The sequence below is a fragment of the Geotrypetes seraphini genome, chromosome 14 (genome assembly GCF_902459505.1).
Source record: "Geotrypetes seraphini chromosome 14, aGeoSer1.1, whole genome shotgun sequence".
In the NCBI taxonomy this organism is placed as follows: Eukaryota; Metazoa; Chordata; class Amphibia; order Gymnophiona; family Dermophiidae; genus Geotrypetes; species Geotrypetes seraphini.
Window position 1 is genome coordinate 6109294 of NC_047097.1, and position 19985 is coordinate 6129278.

At 42.5% G+C, this 19985-nt stretch overlaps 1 protein-coding gene across 5 annotated transcripts in view; it reads right to left on the reverse strand.

Moving 5' to 3' along the window:
* Window positions 1-2986: 2986 nt before the first annotated feature.
* AP3B2 (adaptor related protein complex 3 subunit beta 2) overlaps window positions 2987-19985 on the reverse strand; it is a 166248-nt gene continuing 149249 nt past the window's right edge. For 3 of the 5 annotated variants that reach the window (XM_033921001.1, XM_033921000.1, XM_033920996.1), the window contains 5 exons: window positions 14591-14675; window positions 13360-13457; window positions 10025-10163; window positions 8844-8882; window positions 2987-4077 (listed from right to left, as the gene is read on the reverse strand). In XM_033921001.1, the coding sequence (XP_033776892.1) occupies window positions 3930-4077; window positions 8844-8882; window positions 10025-10163; window positions 13360-13457; window positions 14591-14675 (509 nt within the window). In that variant the 3' untranslated portion in view covers window positions 2987-3929. The remainder of the gene's footprint in view (window positions 4078-8843; window positions 8883-10024; window positions 10164-13359; window positions 13458-14590; window positions 14676-19985) is intronic. The other 2 variants (XM_033921002.1, XM_033920999.1) reach the window with 1 other exon arrangement.

Genomic DNA, 19985 nt, shown 5'->3' on the forward strand with positions numbered 1-19985 from the left:
GTAACATCCTTTCCTCAGAGCGATCTCCATTGATCACTACTCTCTGTCGCCTTCCACTCAACCAGTTTCTGACCCAGCCCATCACTTTGGGACCCATCCCAAGGGCACTCAGTTTATTTATTAGATGTCTGTGTGGAACACTGTCAAAGGCTTTGCTAAAATCTAAATACACCACATCTAGCGCACATCCTCTATCCAATTCTCTGGTCACCCAGTCAAAGAAATTGATCAGATTTGTCTGACAAGACCTACCTTTAGTGAATCCACAGGATTCCAGAAGCTTGACCATTTTCTGTTTTAAAAGCGTTTCCATTAATTTGTTTACCACAGAAGTCAGACTTACTGGCCTGTAATTCCCTACTTCTTCCTTACTTCTACTTTTGTGGAGAGGGACCACAGTCCTCCGGTACCACTCCCGACTCTAGAGACTCATTAATAAGGTCAGTCAGTGGAGCTACCAAAACTTTCCTAAGTTCCTTCAGCACCCTCGGATGTACACCATCCGGCCGTATCGCATTGTCTACCTTTATTTTAGCTAGCTCCTCATTAACATAACCCTTTGAAAATCGATCAGGGTCTTTTACTCCTCCATCCCTATTCATGTTTGTCTTCTGCAGTCTGCTTCAGCCATGAACACAGAAGCAATTCGGCCTCTTTATCAGCTTCTACCTATTCCTCCCCTTCCCCTTTGAGTCTCACAATGCCACTTTTGAACTTCTTCCTATCACTAATATATTTTAAAAAATGCCTTGTCACCCTGTTTTACCGTGTCAGCTATTTTTTTTCTTCCATTTGCATCTTTGCTTTCCTGAATACTCGACCAGCCTCTCTTAACTTTTCCAGATATTTTTGCCTGTCTTCCTCGTTTTGCGATCTTTTGTAGTTTATGAAAGCTAACCTCTTATTCCTTACCTTCTCAGCTACTACTTTTGAGAACTAAAGCAGCCTTCTTTTCCTCTTACTTTTACTTACTTGCCTCGCAAGCGCTCATTTCTGTTTTGCCCACCGCATTTCCACTCCTTCCAAGACCTTCCGTGACTTGGTTGTCAGCAAATGGAGTTGTGGAGCTAGTGGTATCTCCCAGGTCTCACGAGCAAAAGAATCATGGGAGGAGGCAGCAGTAGTAGCCCCTTAGTCTAGAATTTTTGCTTTTGAATGAGCCCTCTCTATACCCATCTTAATATTAAACTGTACCATGCAACAATCACCCACAGTAATATCAGAAACACTTTCCCCGTGTGCAAGCACTAAGTCCAATATGACCCCATCCCGCATGTGTTCCATTACCATCTTCTGGAGCAGTTCTCCTTGTAGAGAATCCAGGATCTCTCTATTGCTAGAAGACCCCGCAATAGGGATACTCCATTCAACATCACCTATTAGCAAGACTTCCCCTTTAAAATTACTGGAGACATTTTTGATTGCAAATTTACTTATCACTTACATATTAGTACGGTGATGCAACGTTGCTTTTATCGATTACGCATGATTAAAACCTTAGCAAAACTGTTAGAGCCCGCGACCCTGAATATTTTAATTCATTCACTCGTTATTTCTTATATAGATTACTGCAACGCCCTCCTTAAGGGCATTACAAAAAAGGAAATAAAAAGACTTCAATTGGTTCAAAATACAGCAGTAAAAATTTTATTTAATGCAAAAAAAAATATGACCATATCGCTCCTCTTTTACGTAAAGCTCATTGGTTACCAATACAGCATAGGATCACCTATAAAATTCTTTTACTAACCTATAAAACAAAAATAAATAACCAGCCAGAATTTATCAATAATTCCTCTTCTTCTATCACAGCTTCTAGATCCAGAATAAGTTTCCCATACTTCGAGCATTAGTATATACTGCTTTCCAGACATTGCCCCCTTTTCGAATCCGTGTAGAGGTATTCAGTGATTTACTTACCTGAGGGCTTATACTCACCCGGGAACTTTGATCACCCTGCCCCATCACTTCTAGTTTAAAGCCCTCTTCAGTAGATTAGCCAGCCTGCCGGTAAAGACACTTCTTCCCTTCTTTGATAGATGCACACCATCCCTTGGAAAATCATCCCATGGTCCAGGAAGCCAAAACGCTCTTGATGACACCATTCACGTAGCCACACATTCATCTCCAAGATGCGAGCATTCCAGTGTTCTACCATTCTCTGGGTGTAGAAGAACTTCCTTACGTTTGTACGGAATCTATCCCCTTTCAACTTTAGATAGTGCCCTCTCATTCTCCCTACCTTGGAGAGGGTGAACAACCTGTCCTTATCTACTAAGTCTATTCCCTTCAGTACCTTGAATGTTTTGATCATGTCCCCTCTCAATCTCCTCTGTTCGAGGGAGAAGAGGCCCAATTTCTCTAATCTTTCGCTGTACGGCAGCTCCTCCAACCCCTTAACCATCTTAGTTGCTCTTCTCTGAACCCTGTAATATTCATCCATGCATGTGGAGGGCCATAATAGAAAGAAACGTCTAAGTCCGATTTGGACCTGGGGCGCCAGTCACCCAAAGTCAGTAGCTGCAAAAGGTGCATTCTCAAAAAGTACATCCAAAAGATTTTTTTTTCCCGAAAATCGTCTTTGTACGTCCAAGTATTTGATCGTCCAGACCGCCAGTATGTCTATCTTTATATCACATTCTCAACCAAAATTTCATCCAAGTCTGATACGTCCTTTGGTCATGGGAGGAGCCAGCAAAGTGATGGATTGGCCACCCAGACATGGCAAGAGTAGTGGGGCACCTTACAAGGTACTGCTGTGAACTTCACAAAAAGGGTGCCATATAAACATCTCACCAGAACTCCCTTATAGATAATTTTGAGCCCCCCAAAACCCACCTGTCTACAACCCCAATAGCCCTTATGGCTGCAGGTAGCACCTATGACAAGAGAGTAGGGTTTTGGTGGACTCACATTTTTTACCATAAATACAGTGGTTAGAGTGGCTTATGGGTTGGGTCCTCCTCTCTATGGCTCACTAGCCCATCCTCCAGAGTTCTTAAGCCACCTCTATGCAGCTCTACTAGGCTTTCCTATGCCAAGTGCTGATGTTCCGGAGGCAAGTATGTACATTTTTATTTTGATGGTGTGAGGAGGTCAGTGCACCCAGGGTGGTGTGTGTGGGTCTTTACGTTGTCCCTGCAGTGGTTCTCTGGTCCCTATATTACCTTTAGCTTCCTCACTGACAGGCTTCTGGGAACCTGCCTGCTTGCACTACTACTGCTGCCTCCTCCCATGATTCTTTTGCTCGTGAGACCTGGGAGATACCACTAGCTCCACAACTCCATTTGCTGGCAACCAAGTGTGGTCTATGGGAGATGCAGGGATGGAGGGACTCACTGTGGGGCAGAAAAGCTGGCAACTGGGAATAAATTTCATCATGTGGAAAGTAGTATTGAGTATCCATGCTGAGGTGGCACTGCCCATCAGAAGCTGGCATCCTCTGCAAATACAAGAGTTGTATCCTCTTTCTCACCAACAATTCTGCTTCTCTCTGAGGTCCACCCTCCATCTACCTAAATGCATCAAGAGAGGCATAAAATAAAAAGACGAATGAAAAAGTTTCTCTCTACAGCAGGGCTTCCCGAATTGATCCTGGGGATCTTACAGCCAGTTGAGTTTTCAGGATATCCAAAATGAATGTGTGATGGAGACTTTTGGCCATGTTTTTACAAGATATAATACAGCAGGGCATGGGACTTTTACTGTCTATGAAGATGTGGGATAGTATCTGTATCACTTATTAACCTCAGCCAGTGGGATAAGGGCACAGGGATGCACATCAAAAGTTCTTGCACTCTAGATGAAGATGCCATTATTTTGTTAAGCAAATAATTTAGGTATATGGTTACAGTGGAGCAAGAAGGGAGGGGAAAGGAGAAGGTGTAGACATAAAAGATTCCAGATATATTCCCTTTCATCCTGTGTTACTATGCCAAGGCCTGAATAATGTCCTTCAACAACATGGTACCAATCACCATCTTCTCACTGTTCACAATCAGATGTGCCATGCCACTTTCCTTTGCTGTCATGGTAACAAGGACAAGGCTGCCACTGCTCACCGTCTTTGCAGCAAACCTGCAAAATGGGAAAAAAACAAAACAAATAGCTGTTCAAAACCAGACCCTCATAGTAGAGCTTGGCAGGTCACAAACAGCACATCACACACAGTCTGAATGCCAGCACACTTCATAACTAGAAGGCTTTATAAGCACACAAGGTATAGCCATCTCTGGTGTGGAAAGCTTGGCTTTCAGTTTTAGAAGCTGATGCTGAGAAGGAAAAGAGCTCTTAGTCAGCGGGGTCCAGCAGAATCAAGCTGTGGGGAAACACATAGGGTTACCGTATGGCTCCAGAAAAAGGAGGACGGACTGAGACATCTGGATTTTACTTCCATTGCTTTCAGTGGAAGTAAAACCCACATGTCCCAATCTGTCCTCCTTTTTCTGGAGCCATATGGTAACCCTAGAAACACAGAATCTGAAATGTGTAAGCTGGGACCATCAGAAAAAGTTAAGAAGCATGGAGTAAATGAATTTGTAAAGTTTTTTTATTGAACAGAAGCAGAAGCTGTAGAAGGAAAAGTCCAGGATAGTCTTAATGCAAAGGGATCTGGACTTGACCCGTCCAGTTACCATAGGAAAACCTATTGCCCCCATGGAAAGGCCTATCACTTCTCAATCCCATTCAATTTGATTCCACTCCTATTCAGACTTTATCTACCCTAAAATTACTTGGAGTCATTATTGACAGTAAATTCAATTACCATGATCAAATCAATTCTGTAGTGCAAAAATGATTTTACCGACTACCACTCTCTTTCCAAAATTCTTGACCCACCATCCATTAATACCTTAATTCACTCACTGGTGATTTCCTGTATCAATTATTGTAATGTCTTGTATAAAGGCATCACTTAAAAAGAAATTAGGCATCTGCATATCGTCCAAAATACTCCTATTAAAATTATATTCCATTCAGAGAAAATTTGACCATGTTTCACCCTTACTAATCAAAGCACACTGGCTGCCTATTGAACATAGAATTACTTATAAAATCTTCTTACTAACGTTTAAAACCAGATCAAGTAATCAACCAGAATTCAATAGACTTCTTATACATAAGAACATAAGAATTGCCGCTGCTGGATCAGACCAGTAGTTCATCGTGCCCAGCAGTCCGCTCCCGCTGTGGCCCTTAGGTCAAAGACTAGTGCCCTAACTGAGACTAGCCTTACCTACGTACATTCTGGTTCAGCAGGAACTCGTCTAACTTTGTCTTGAATCCCTGGAGGGTGTTTTACCCTATAACAGCCTCCGGAAGAGCGTACCAGTTTTCTACCACTCTCTGGGTGAAAAAGAATTTCCTTACATTGGTACGGAATCGATCCCCTTTTAACTTTAGACAGTGCCCTCTCGTTCTCTCTACCTTGGAGAGGGTGAACAGCCTGTCTTTATCTACTAAGTCTATTTCCTTCATTATCTTGAATGTTTCGATCATGTCCCATCTCAGTCTCCTCTTTTCAAGGGAGAAGAGGCCCAGTTTCTCTAATCTCTCACAACATCTCTCACAGTTTCTCTAATCTGTTACACAACATCTTCTCAATATTCCATCTTTAAAACATATTAACACCATGCGATCCAGACGGATTTTCAAAACCCAGCAGTTTGTCTGGGTTTTGGAAGGCCAGGAGCTTAGAGCCACATTCGGAGGGTCTCTGAGCACGCAGAGATGCGATGTGATGAAGTCACACGCATGTGTACATGCATATGGCATCATTGTGTCACATCCGTGCATACTCGGAGGCCCTCCAGAAGCAGCCTGGACTCAGAGAAGAAGAGACAAGGTTTGTGTGGGAACGGGGCTGGGAGCAGAATGGGGTAAGGCCACGTGTCCTCTTTTTTTTCATTATGAAATCTGGTAACCCTACATTTCCTATAACTTCAGGAGAGGAAAATAATTTATAAAAAGTGTAATGGGGTGATAATTGGGACAGCTGGGTCTAAGGAAATGTGGCATCGCAAGTGAAGACAGGACTATGAGGAGGGGGGGGCACGTGGCATGTCGATATTCAAATTGTGGAAGCTAGCCAGGCTGACTCCTGTGGTTGGTACTGAGCCCAGATATTCGATGCATGTCATTTTCAGTGACCAGCACTAAATATCCAATCTATTTTTGGCCGCTAAAAACTTAGCTGGCCATGTTAATATTCAATGCTGGTCAGCTAAATTTATAACGGCCAAAGATAGACTAGCTATTTAAGCAGCCTTATTTGGCCACTTGACATAGCCGGCTAGCCATTAGCTGTTAACTGCTAATATTCAGCTGCCATCTTGTGCTGAATATTAGTACTTAGGCAACTATGTGCTATTTGGTTGGCTAGGAGCCGTTCCTGACCAGCTAAATAACTCTAGATATCAGGGGGCAAGTAAGCTTCACAGTGGTCTTACTTTTTGCCTGAGTTTCTGTATTGAAGAAGTAAACTGGCCCTAACTCAATGACTGATGCTGCCCTTAAGGTAGGGATGTTCATAGCCCACTGCAGAAGTGGAGGAACAAAAAGTTCTTGTTTAGCTAAAGCACAAATTTGGATGAAAACGGGACTTCAGCCATGGCCTCCCTAAAACTTCTACTGCCGGCCTCTCCTCATTACTCTCTGCCTTTGTGGGCATCCTCTTCTATCCCCGTGGCAAAACCACCATTTGTGTCTGAGGAGAGACATGCACTGATGCATCAAAGATGGTGGCGGATGAACCACATGCTGAACTGAGACCCACATAGCCTGTCAAAACTTCCTCTAATATCGACGGAGAAGAACCCGGGCAGGAAGGAGAAGAAATGGCCGCCAAAGGGGCACTGTGACGAGAAACCTGGTCTCACACTCTGCAGGTACCTGATGCTGCTCACAGGCTCTCACACTGGGAGCAGCATTTTATACTCTCCACAGGAGCAGCCATTGCAGCACTAAAAATAAAATTATTGACTAGCTCAGAGGGCCAATTCAGCAGGAAGAAACCAGCACTGATTCAACATTCTCCATATTCTAACTAGAGGTCTGCAAGGAAACGGGGATCGCGGGAATCCCCCCCTAACCCACGGGGACCCCCCTCTGGTCCACGGGACTCCCACAGGGACCCCCTCTAGCCAACGGGACTCCCACGGGGATGGAAGGCTTTGGAAGCAGGGTTCGTCCATATAATATAATGGACATGTCAGCTTTAGTAAAAGAGGGGGTTTATAAATTAATTACCTGAACAGAAAACAAAAAAAGGGTTCCACCAAAGAGATTCCACAAGGAAAACAGCAAAAGAAACTGTGGAATTGATGATCTTGTCAGAAGTTATTGCTGCTTTTTATGGGGACGGGCGAGGATGGAGGTAATTCCTTGCGGGGATGGGTAGGGACGGAGAGGATCCTGGCGGGGATGGGTGAGGACGGAGATGATCCTGGTGGGGATGGGTGGGGATGGAGAGGATCATGGCGGGGATGGATAGGATTTCTGTCCCCGCGCAACTCTCTAATTCTAACTGGCTGGTTCCTTCAAACTGTTTTTTGGTTTTAAAGAGGCAGAAGATTACACAGGCAAGGAGCCAAATTAGTTAGATGGGAGGAAACGAAAGGGGGGGGTGAACACGGGGAGAGACCTGGCACCACCAGGTGTATCCCACAGCCTCCAAAGGCCTGTTTGATCCCCAACTCAACTGTCCTAGGGGACTAGGCCAGGAGTCAGCATCAAACCAGAGCTACACAGGATATGTCCGTCCACCTGCTAGATAGAGATAATACTGAAAGTGAGGCTGCTGCACAGGGTCCTATATGGCAGAGCTTAGTGTTCTCTCTATCCCCACCTGCTGACAGAGGTGCATAACCCACAAGTCTCTGGATTGATTTATGGGATGCTATATTGACTTAGCTGGCTAAATTTATAGAGGCCAGAAATAAACCAGATATTCAATGCTGGTCACCGGAAATGGCCTGGCATGGAATATCCAAGCTCAGTGCCGACCACAGGAGTCAGCCCAGCTACTCCTGCAGTCTGAATATTGGCCCTTTAGTGTTTGCCTCTGTGCCTATTTTGGAAGCACTGAACAAATTTGCAAGGACTGAAGAGTCCAGAAGCTGTTTTCCAAAATTCTGAAAACTCATGGAAATAAATGTTTTTAAACAAGAACTGCCCAACCTTGCATCCAAGCACCCCTGATATTTGGCTATGTTTTTAGTATTCTGTGCCCCAAACCAATTTATTTATTTATTTTTAAAACTGTCTAAAACCTAGGCGGTTTACAAAACCACACTCATAAATAATACAACAATGACACTACAAAGGCCTTGTCAACAAACAGGAATCAAATTTTAACTGAAATAACTTGTTTTTTTTTTGCAACACAGGCATGCATTTAACAGGTGAAACTCAAAGGTTGACAGAGCTTAATTTCTGGGGAAGGACCTGGAATGCAGTTATTTTCCAACTAAAGAGCGGCAGAAGGTATCCTACTCTAGCCCCTCTCTTCCAGGCAAGCTGCAAGGAAAAAGAGGGGAGGGGGTGAACCTGGAGCACAGCAGAGCAGAAAACAGTCATTCTGCTCCCTAATCCAGCTCTTCCGCACATGTTGCTCTTGCCCTGGCCTGCCTGCACCCTCCCCTAGCTTCATAGTTCTACTTTCTTTTTGTCTACAAATTAAGCCCTGGCACAGAAAGAATAAAGGTCAGAAAGCAGAGTCAGGCAGCCAATTTCCTTCACCATACAGTTTAGGAGACCTAACATTAAAAGCAGAATTTATAAATTCAATATTTTGATGAATGGTCTACAATAGTAAGAAAAATATTCAAACAGCAAGAAGTTACCTCAAACCATCTGGAGATGTGGTCAAAATGGGTTGATCCCTGTGTAATGTGAAATGAAAAATGGACAAGCCATGAGAATAAGGTCATGGAGGGATTCTAGGGGGGGCCAAAGTGAGCATGGATCCAGTCACATGGGTGGGGGGGAGGAGAAGAGATGAGGGAATAATGCAAAAATTTATACAGCACACAAGGCTCCTTTTACTAAGCCGCGTTAGGGCTTTAATGCACGGAACAGCGTGCGCTACATTGCCGTGCACGCTAGACCTTAACGCCAGCATTGAGCTGACGTTAGTTCTAGAAGCGTAGCGCGCAGTAATTTCCTGCGTGTGCTAAAAACACTAGCGCACCTTAGTAAAAGGAGCCCAAAGTCTGGGCTTTTAAAATTCAATCCATTTTTCCTATTTTGGAATGGAAAAGTCACAATGAAAGAGTTTAGAAAGTGGTGATGGTGGTAGAATCACGATTGTAGTGAGCTATATTTATGCTCCCTCCTTCCGGAAGCAATTTTTGCACCCCTCCATTTGCATATTGTTTGGTTGCACAGTTTGCACAATCCTTGGCATGGCTTGGAGCCTTGTATATTTTTTGGGGGGAGGGGAGGAAGGGGGGAGAAGCATATGTAATTCTTAACAAATTCCATTCCCCTGATAGAGCTATCATGACCCAATGTCAGGCAGTACTTGTACTTGTGGGAACCGAGTCTCTCAATCCAATTGTATTCTTTACAATCACAGTTGATTATTAATCAGATTCTCTTTCTCTCTCACTCTTTCCACCTATAGTGACTCTTTAAATAACAGTATTATTTTTCATTCTAAATTTTATATCCCATAGTTTTATCCTTGTATAGTATATCTCAATACAAGCAATGTTAGGTTTCATAATTTTCATTTTACCAAAATAAATGATAAAAGCACTATATGGTGAATTGTATACTATGTTCACCTTGATCTCGCATCCGATGACAAATTTCAGAAAAACACTCAAACACATAACTATTAATGTCACAAAAAGTTGCAATCCTAATCCTACCCTTAATGATTAATGAACGATTTCAACTGAAAGCTAAACCAAAATGAGCAGATGGGAACTGAAGATCTGTACACCTTAGGGCATCTCCTGCTCCACCCATATCATGAAAAGTGAAGGAACCAATCCTTCCGGTGCCCGGATTTTCTCACCTGTATTCATTGTCACCTCCGCAAGGGACCCGGCTCAGGTTTGCTGCGGAGGTTACTCGCTGGACAATGGCATGATCGCTGAGGCACTTGACTGGCAGAGTCAACTTTTCCATAATCTCATTCATTCCTGTCAGTTTTCCTGTAAAAGGCAGAAGAAGAAATGGGCTGGTTATGGTACCAATCACTGCACCAGGTTCCACTGCAGAAGGTCCATTTTTCCTCAAGTTTACCATGTTTGTCTGGACAGCAAGCCCTCCAGTTCCCCTAATTATAAGATAAGATCCACATGTCACTCTAAACACTGGGGTTCCCTAACATAATCCTCAAGGGCTACATCCAATTGGGCTTTTGGGATGTCAACTATGAATATGCAAGAGATCTATTTACATATAGTAGTAAAACAGATCTCATGTATATTCATTGTCGACATCAGAGTACCTGAAGAAAGAGCTGTTAGGATGGGAGGACATAAGAGAAGTGGAAAAACAGTGGTCTAAGCTGAAAGGAGCAACGAAGAAAATAAATAAAAACAAGAGAAAAAGGAAACCGATATGGTTCTCCAAACAAGTGGTGGAGAAAATAAAGGCAAAAGAGTTGATGTTCCTGAAATATTAAATAAACCAAGAGGAGTACAGAAAGGACTACCAGGTGAAACTGAAAGAAGCCAAGAGAGAGATATGGCTGGCGGAAGAGCAAATGGCTAAAAATGTAAAAAAAGGGAGACAAAAATATTTTCAGATATATTACTGAAAGGGGGAAGATGGCTTGGAGATTCTCGACATGGCCTGGACTCGGGGAAGAAGAGATGAGGTTTGTGTGGGGGCGGAATAGGGCAGGGACATGTGTCCTCTTTTTAGCACAAACAAATCTGGTAAGCCTAATCTTGCGCCCAAAGTTATGTGTAGGAATCCGCATATAGTCCAAACTCTTCTTACTGAAGTGTATTCATTCTGCAATTCCTCAGTATCTCTCCTGTCTCTCTGTACACTCTGCTCCAGCAACTCCATTCGTTGGGTGAGTCTCTCTTGTCGGTACCCTTCTCCTCTACTGCCAACTCCCAACTCCTTTTCACCTTGCTGCGCCGTATGCTTGGAATGACCTGCCTGACTCAGTGTGTTGCGCCCCGTCTCTGGTAGTCTTCAAGTCCAGGCTGAAAGCCCACTTTTTTTGAAGCTACATTTAAGTCCTACCCTGCCAACTTGCAAAGCACCCATATCTGTTGTCATTCACTCTTACTACCCTCCACCTTTTAAGTCCCTTGTAATTCCCCACTGGCGCCATTTTGATTCCTTTCAGGGCAGCAGATCACGTTACAGATGAAAGCAGAAGCTAAGCTGCTGTAATAATACCCTGATGCAGTGGGGAAGAAAATAAAACTCACGAAACGCAGGCTGCGCTGGTTGTTAAAAGGCGGATTTAAAAGTATGCTGAAAAATGAATTAAGGAATCTTGAGAAGCAAACATTAAAGATAAGTTGCCTTTTTCTCTATTAAATGTACGGATAGAGACTGAATTGCTGTTCCTTACGTTTAATGTTATTTTCTCAATGAAAGGGTGTTAATATATGGATTTTAAAAATATAAATATGCACGGGTCACAGTAGGTGTGGTTTTATAATTAAGAAAGAAGTATTTAAAGAAGAAAAAAAGAGAAAAATAATATGAGGGGTTTTTTTTTTTGCCAATGACTGCATTGTGAGCTGAGTGAAATGTCACTTTTGTGACCCGTATGGGTTAATGGCTCTGACTCTGAGGCTTTTTCCCTATTGAATAAAAAAGAAGTGACTCCTCTTTAAGCAAACATGCTTGGTCTTTATTTTGGAGGAAATCCGCACGACCGCTAGCCTCCGCCAATATGTCTCAATCCATGTTTTTTCTCTATCATAAAGCCCTGTGGACTCCTCACAAGCTCTCACTGGCAGGTCTCCTCCAGACCAACATTTGTTGGAATTGTGGGCAAGCTGTTGGCTCCCTACTTCATATGATATATGAATGCACATATTTTCGACAATACTGGAAAGAAATATGGGAGATCATTCAAAAAAGTTTTGATATTCAACTTGATATTTTTCTCTCCATAATAATATTTAAATCTCATGCTCCAGGAATAGTTATTAATGAAAACCATACCAAACTCCTAGATGCTCTTCTCTCCATAGCACTTAAAAATATTCTATCTAACTGGAAATTGGCCAATTCTCTTTCCTCACACTATTAGTGGCAATTAGTATTACAATACTATAAATATGAATTGACCGTTGCAACAAAATTTGCAAACACAATTTCCTTTAATAAACAATGGTCCCCTTTACAAATGTACCTACAGTCGCTGCCAGTGTATAAAGATATTTTTCAATTTATAGTAATTTTTTTTCTCTCTCTTTTGCTTCCAATGTAAGCACGTAAATAGATATGATACTTTGCTTTATACTAATATATGTACTGATGTACTGTGATGCTCATTGATGTTCTGTTATTGTTCTTTGACTCATGTAACTTTTTGAACTCAATACAATTTCATGGGAAGAAAAAAGGAAGGGAAGTGAATAAAAAGGAAGATAATAATAATTTGAAAAACCTAAGCTGATTAAGGTTTAATACAACCCCTGTTGAGTGATAATATAAGTATAGTGGATTGATTTATGATAGAATACTAACATAAGCCCACAGTTATGTATCTAACTTTAGACGCAAGCACCTATACTGGCTCAATGGCTAGTGTAAATGTATATGCCTGACAGTAGGCAGTTAGCCACATTACTGTTAATATTCTACAACACGTGCATGTAAGTGCTAAGCTCGCTCTGACCCGCCCATGTTCCTCCCAGGTCCAAATCCTCCAAGCAGTTGTATGTTATATATTTTGTGCATGCAATTTGTTGAATCACAACTAAGCACAGTTATGCACATAATTAGTAATTAGTACCAATTACAGCCATGTAGTAAACAGTATTCTGTAAACTTGAGCATGCAACTATGTGCGTTATAGCATAAAATTGTTCATGCAGGTTTACAGAATTAGGAGAAATGTGCAAAGAGCTGAATAGACAGTCTATGTATGTTGTGTTCCTTCCATGACCTAAACATGCTCTCAAAGCTGCTAAAAGTACATACGCTACCTGTCAGCATGTGTTAGCTGCACTAAAGGAGGGCTATTATCAGAAAGGGAATTTACAAGAATCAGGCTCTATTTATTTGCACAACTGGCTTTAAAAGCTGTCCTCAAAACGTTTGAAAATTCAGTGAATCAAATTAAAAGCCACTTTGTTGAAGAGCGTAATTTTAACATCAGGGCTGGGAAATAAGATATCCATTTTAACACTACTTAGCACTCACCCTGCTCTTTCTTGAACTCATTTTCACTCATAAAAATCGGTGCCATAAGTTCTCCAACTGGTGGCTGAATGGACACATAGAACTGTCGAGTATGGGTGCTGGAAGAGGAGAAAATAAGGCATTTAAAAAAAAATGTGTTGCTACTTTAAAAGCAAACCATGGCGGCAACGTTTTTCTGATCTGGACCAACAGAGGGATATTTTCGATAGGACGTCTAAGTCTGAGTTTGGATGCTTTGGGGAAGACATCCAGAAATCCAATAGAGAAAATGTTTTAGCCCTTAGCATGTCTATCATTTTTGGTCATTTTCAAATACAAAAACATCCAAATGAAAAACAAGCTATTTGGACATCCAAGCAGCCATCGTTCTTAGCAAACTGGCCACAGACAGCTGAGCACAGAAGAGGGGCACTTTAAGAGGTACTGAGAATGTCACATATGAAGTCCCAGGTACCCATGTCACTATAACCTGCTTATATTGTATAATGAGCTCTCCAAAACCCATCCAAATCTTACTGTACCCACTTGGACACCACAACAATAGCTCTTATGCCTGCAAGTGTCATCTTTATGGAGGTACAGCCATACAGTTTAAGCAAGTTATAGTGACATGTGTATCTGGGACTTTTTTGTGACATTCACTGCAGTACCCCTTCGAGTGCCCCTTTGCTGTGTGTCTGTCTGAAGCTGTAATACAGGCTGGCATATACTGTTCTTTTTTTCATATCTGTGGGTGGTGATCATTGGGTAAGTAGAAGAGGGCAAGCCTTAATCCCTCCAGGGATCATCTGCTCAGTTTGGGAACCTTTCTGATCCTTCTTCATTTTTAGAACAGGTCTAGCTCCAAACGCCTAAATGATGCCCTGGACGTTTTGTTAAAAGTTGGATTATCCCTGCAGAACGTTCAAGTCATAAGCCAGTCCTAAGCCCACCCAAAACACACCTCTAACATTCCCCCTTAATATTTAGATGCACTGGAGACAAAATAACCAAAAAGACATCTGGAAAATCAGTTTCAAAAATGCCCACTTGGACGTTTTGACTAGTAAGACGTCATAGTGCCAGTTGATGCTGTCTTTTGGACATCTATCTTTTTTGAAAATGAGCCCCCCCATAGTGTCCCCAGTTAGGTTCAATGACCTGTTGACACAGTGTCCCTATTGCTTCAAATAGCCAGAATATGGGAATCAGCGTAATTGTGCTTAATGAACGAGATGGAGGAAGAGCTTACCACAGCTGGAAGTTGGCTGCCTGGGTAGAGTCACAGAAGTCAATGCCCATTATTATTGTGGTACTTTCCCCAGATGCCAGAGATTCTAAGGGAAAAGCAGACATATAGATTGAGAGGACATGTACTACTAGCACATTCCATCTATGACTATGTATGTCATGAGAATAAAGAGAACTTGAAAATAGTTCTGGTCGTTTGTGTGCTATTCCCAAGTACATCCTAGAGCAGGGCTTCTCAACCTCATAGTCAGCTGGTTTCAGGACATCCTGAATGAATATGCTGGCTCTCCAGTGTATGAAGATTTATCTCCTATATATTCATGATAGGTATCCTGCAGCCTGACTGGCTGTGCAGTCCCAAAATTGTACATGCATGACACCACTATCAAAGAGCATGCTAAAGTTTAGCATCGTGATTAGATGTGCGAGATCACAACTTCTTGTTAAATGACACTGATTTACAATGATTCAACTACAGAACCAATTTTACCTTTTTAAAATTGCCATTCTTTTTTGGTGCATTTTGCAGAGAGCAGAAGCAGCTGCTGCCGAGGCTTTGTCCGTTTGTCTGTGGATGGACAGCCATTGAAACATAGAACCATGATGGCAGATAAAGGCCAAATGGTTCATCCAGTCTGCCCATCCGCAGACACTCAAAGAATCAGAGCAGGTGCCAAGAACTGCAGGGGTGGTGGGGCACCTAGGTTCTAATACCTCAAGAAGTGAAGAACTCACAGCTGGAGCTGAGGGAGGCAGGGAGGTCAAGACCTCACACCAGAACTAGAGGACCACTCATGGCAAAAGAAGATGAGGACTGAACATGGAGGATGATAGAAAGGAGACAGTGCTGTAGGGAGTGACAGGTAGGGGATAAACAAACACAAACATGAAGCTCATAAGACATCCCTCTGTACTCCACCAACTTATATTTTGTACAACTGGCATCCACAGATACATATGCACTAATCCCTCCAAGCACATATATACCCTGGTCCATAGGCCATTATTGAGATGGCTCGGGGGAAAATCCACTGCTTATTCCTAGGATAAGCAGCATAAAATCTGTTTTACTACTTGGGATCTAGCTAGGTACTTGAGACCTGGGTTGGCCACTGTTGGAAACAGGATACTGGGCTTAATGGACCTTTGGTCTGTCCCAGTTTGACAATTCTTATGGTCTTATGTGAGCCAAGTATAGGACAATCAAGCCATTGTGACATCACTGATGAGTTTGGCTCTGAGGCATTGGTGGAATGAGGCATTATGACATCACAATCACAGCTCTGGAATGTTGCTATTTTCTGGGTTTCTGTCAGGTACTTGGGACTTGGGTTGGCCACTGTTGGAAACAGGATACTGGGCTTGATGGACCTTTGGTCTGTCCCAGTATGGCGGTTCTTATGTTCCCATGACACACTCACACTCCACAGTTATCACCTCATGCTGCTGGATCAGGTGGACATACCCAAATTTGCTAGTGAAGGAAGGAAAAACGCACCATGTCTGTACTGCAAGTCTGTATTGTAAGTAACCTGTTTAACCTTTGAATGTTCCCACTGCACCCAAGTTCCTGCACTTCCATTGGAACAGGATTTTAGTATCTGGGAGGGCTGATTAACTGTTCCACAGCAGTCTACAATCCCTGGAAGAAGCTCCGTTACAGCTCTGTCATTCTTTTCCAACAGAGTAGCAGAAGGGTACCTGTATACATATGAATTTACTTCAAATCTTCCTGTCACAAAGCTTTGCAAAGTCTTCTATATTAATTATAAGAAAAAGTCAAAAATACCCCCCTCCCTAAAACAAACATAACCCCCCCCCCCAATTTGTTGAATTATTTCATTCCTTAAGCAGTGGAATGGGGTGGGCCACTGGGGACATGGCCCTGCCAAAATTCTGTCCAATAGTGTATCAGCATCTAGACAGCTTTGAAATAGGGGTCGGTTTGATTGGCCCCTCCAACCAAAATGTCATTCTATTGCCCCTGATAAATTCTGTGACAGATATTCCCACCTCTAGTACCCTGCCATGCACCTATCTGTAGACAGAAATGTTTAGTGAAGAGGGCTGGATTAGTGTCTCCGTGCTGTGTGTATCCATGTGTGTGTGTGTGTGTGTGGGGGGGGGGGGTTGCGTGGTTGGACTCCTAGATTAGGTCTTCCATATCCCAGGTTGACTGGGATTAAGGACACTGCAAAGGTTATTGTGCTTAGATTTAGAGCCCATGAGTTCCTGATAAAGCCCTAGGACATGGTTCCCATCCCAAAAACAACGGCTGCAAAAATCAGATTAGTAAAAGTAAGAGGGAGAGTTTCTCAAAACAGTGGAAAAATTTATGGCTAGTTATACCGGAAGGCTCAGGTTAACATATTCCTATACCAGGGTCCTGCTCAGTTGGAAGAAGAAAGGGAATAAAATAATATATTTTTTTTTTTTTGGAGGGGGGAGAAAGAAATATTTACAGAAAAGGATTAAGTATAGCAGAACTGTTTCTCTGAGTGTAACCCACAAACATGAGCAGGGACAAAAGAAAACAAAAACATTAATCACAGCATCTACTCATATCCCAGACAACGAGCCTGCAGATAGAGAAATGCAGTTCAGAAATCCAAGTGACTCAGGGAAAACAATGCTGCTGCAGTGAAAGGAAAACACAAGGCAACCATCATGTGCCAGCCAATGCAAAAAGAGCTGCCAGTTCACCCAGCCCGTTCCAGACACACTGCACCAGTTCTGCCCCAACTTTCTATGAGGTTTTTCTACATTCTGAGACCTGTAGTCTCAAATGCATTTCCAGTCCTATGCCATATGGAAAAAAAACTCTTGAACCTGGCCTTCAGCATATGCAGTACTGCCCTGTTTTCCTCTTAAAAAATTGGAAAACAGGTCTAAGCACGTTTTAACAGTAAAAAGAATAATCCTTAAGGTATAGAATTAGGCACCAAAATCAGCTTTTTAGAAAACAGACGACATTCAGTAGGCCTTTTGGCCCATATTCTATAAACGGCGCCATAAGTTAGGCGCCTAACCTAAGCGGCAACGCTGTTTAAAAGCGACCTTAAAATTATTTAAAACCCAAAATATAGGTGCCTACAAAACCAGCGCCTAGATCGTGTTTACAGTGGTGACTAAGGACGCCTAAGGTTGAAGAAGACATGGCGAATGCTGGAAATTACCTTAGGCGTCCTTAGGTGCTGCTGTAGATGCAATTCATGTCAAACATAGGTTCTGGAAACGTAGGCCTCGAAAACCTTGGCCTACATTTCCGGCGCCTATGTTTGAGGTAGCCATGATTCTACAAACAGTGCCGTTGAGTGACTGATATGCGATCAGTGGATGTCTTTTAGGCAGCTGCCGATAGCAGCACCATTTGTAGAATCCAGCACTTTTTCACTAAGGCCCAGATTCTCTAAATGGAGCTGGGTTTTTTAGGCATCCAAGCTCAGTTCGGTTTTACTGTAGCTGCTTTAGGCCACCTAACGCCACTGTAGACCTGGCTAAAGCTGGAAGTGGAGTTAGGTGGCCTAAAGAACCTACTGAGGTATGATTTGCAAAGGTAGGCACTGGAAATGTAGGCCTGGAAAACCCTGGCCTACATTTCTGGTACATACCTTTGCCAGAGGTGTGATTCTGTAAACTGTCATCATCACTTGATTGACATGCGATTGGTGGTTTCCAACAACGGCACCAGTTAGAGAATCTGGACAAAAGTACATAAACTTGGGTTTTTAAAACATGGGCAATTATGGGGATTGAATTAACCTTTTCCTATCGTAATAAATTTTACGTTACGCTGGTTCCAGTCGTAATTATTTTAGCAAAGTTTTGTATTATTCACTGTTATCATTTACGGCTATTGTAAACATAATGTAAATAAGTCATAAGTCTGTAAATTCAAATAGTTTGTGTTCCTGGCTCTTTATTAGTCTATACAGACTGTTTATCCACTGTCTATGTCATTTTTGGAATGTCCCATCATCTGGGACACACGATAGGAAAAGGTTAAGGTAGAAAAAAATGCAGGCATTTAGCACTTTTACACACTGAAGAGTAGACTTAGGTTCCTGACTCTATTCAAATGAACTAGAGACCTAAACTTAGGCAATGTTCAGCTGAAAAGTCTCCAAAATTTAGGAGCTGAGCATTCCTGAACAACAAGAAATCCAAATCCAATTTTCAACATAAAATGCCCAAAAAGCTGGAGCCAAACATGGTCATTTTCAAACCAAAAAGACAGCCATTAAAGATGCACTAAGTTCCAAAACATCTAAAATAGGGTGATTTTCAAACCAAAAAGATAGATATTTTCAAACATGAAATGTCCAAGGGAAAAATGCACAAAAACAAGCCACTGGGATATCTGGGGTCCAGCAGTCTTATTAGACTGGCCACACAGACTGCCCTCCCCAGCAGAGCAGTGGGGCAGCCTAGGGGGCACACAGTGAACTTCATAATAAAGGTCCCAGGTAGAGAAAGACACAGGGAAAAAAACTGTCCATGCAAGCTTGGTTCCCATCCCCGTGAGCTTAGGGCCTGTCTCCGCCCCATCCCGTCCCTATCCTCCCGCCATTCCCACGAGCTCAGTCCCTGTCTCCGCCCCATCCCAGCAAGCTCGGTCCTCATCCCTGCAAACTGTCTGATCCCATCCACACAAGCCTCGAGTAGTTATGATTTTATATTGAACTTATTTTATTAAAGTATAAAAAGAAACAATATTCTGTACAACTGTCATTTTATAAACACAAATACAATAATACATAGCAAGGATCAACAAAACCCCAGTCTCCCCTCCCCATCACAAATATCCCCTCCGCTATCAAGAAAACTGAATAAGCCAAATTATTACAGAATGTTACACAGAAAAATCATGCTAACAATATACCATAGTCACACACAATAGTGTTAGGGGAGTGCAACTAGGGCAACTACCCCCTAGTCAGAGACAGCCCTAAGCCAGCTGGAAGCTAAAGCAGCCCAGCCTGGGTTTTGCAGTCCCCAGTTATATCTAACACCAGTTCTAGCAGGACACATATTTAAAATTTAATATATTCTAATCACAAAATAGAAAATAATTTTTTTTCTACCTTTTGTTGTCTGGTCATTTTATTCTTCATATCACATTAGTCTCAGGCTCTGGTTTCTGTTTCCATCTGTCTACTCTTAACTCACTTGTCAGGGTCTCCTGACCATTTGACATGTCTTCTTTCTCCATGCTCACCATTCATCTTCCATCTCTGTACATATTTTTCCCCTCATGTTCAGCAAACATCTTCCTTCTCTGTTTCCTAGTAATTCTCTTGTGCCCATCTCCCTGCCTTCATCATCTCACCATTCTATGATCCCCTCCTCCTGTGCATTCCTCTATACCCCTATGCCCCGCATGTCCAGCATCTTCC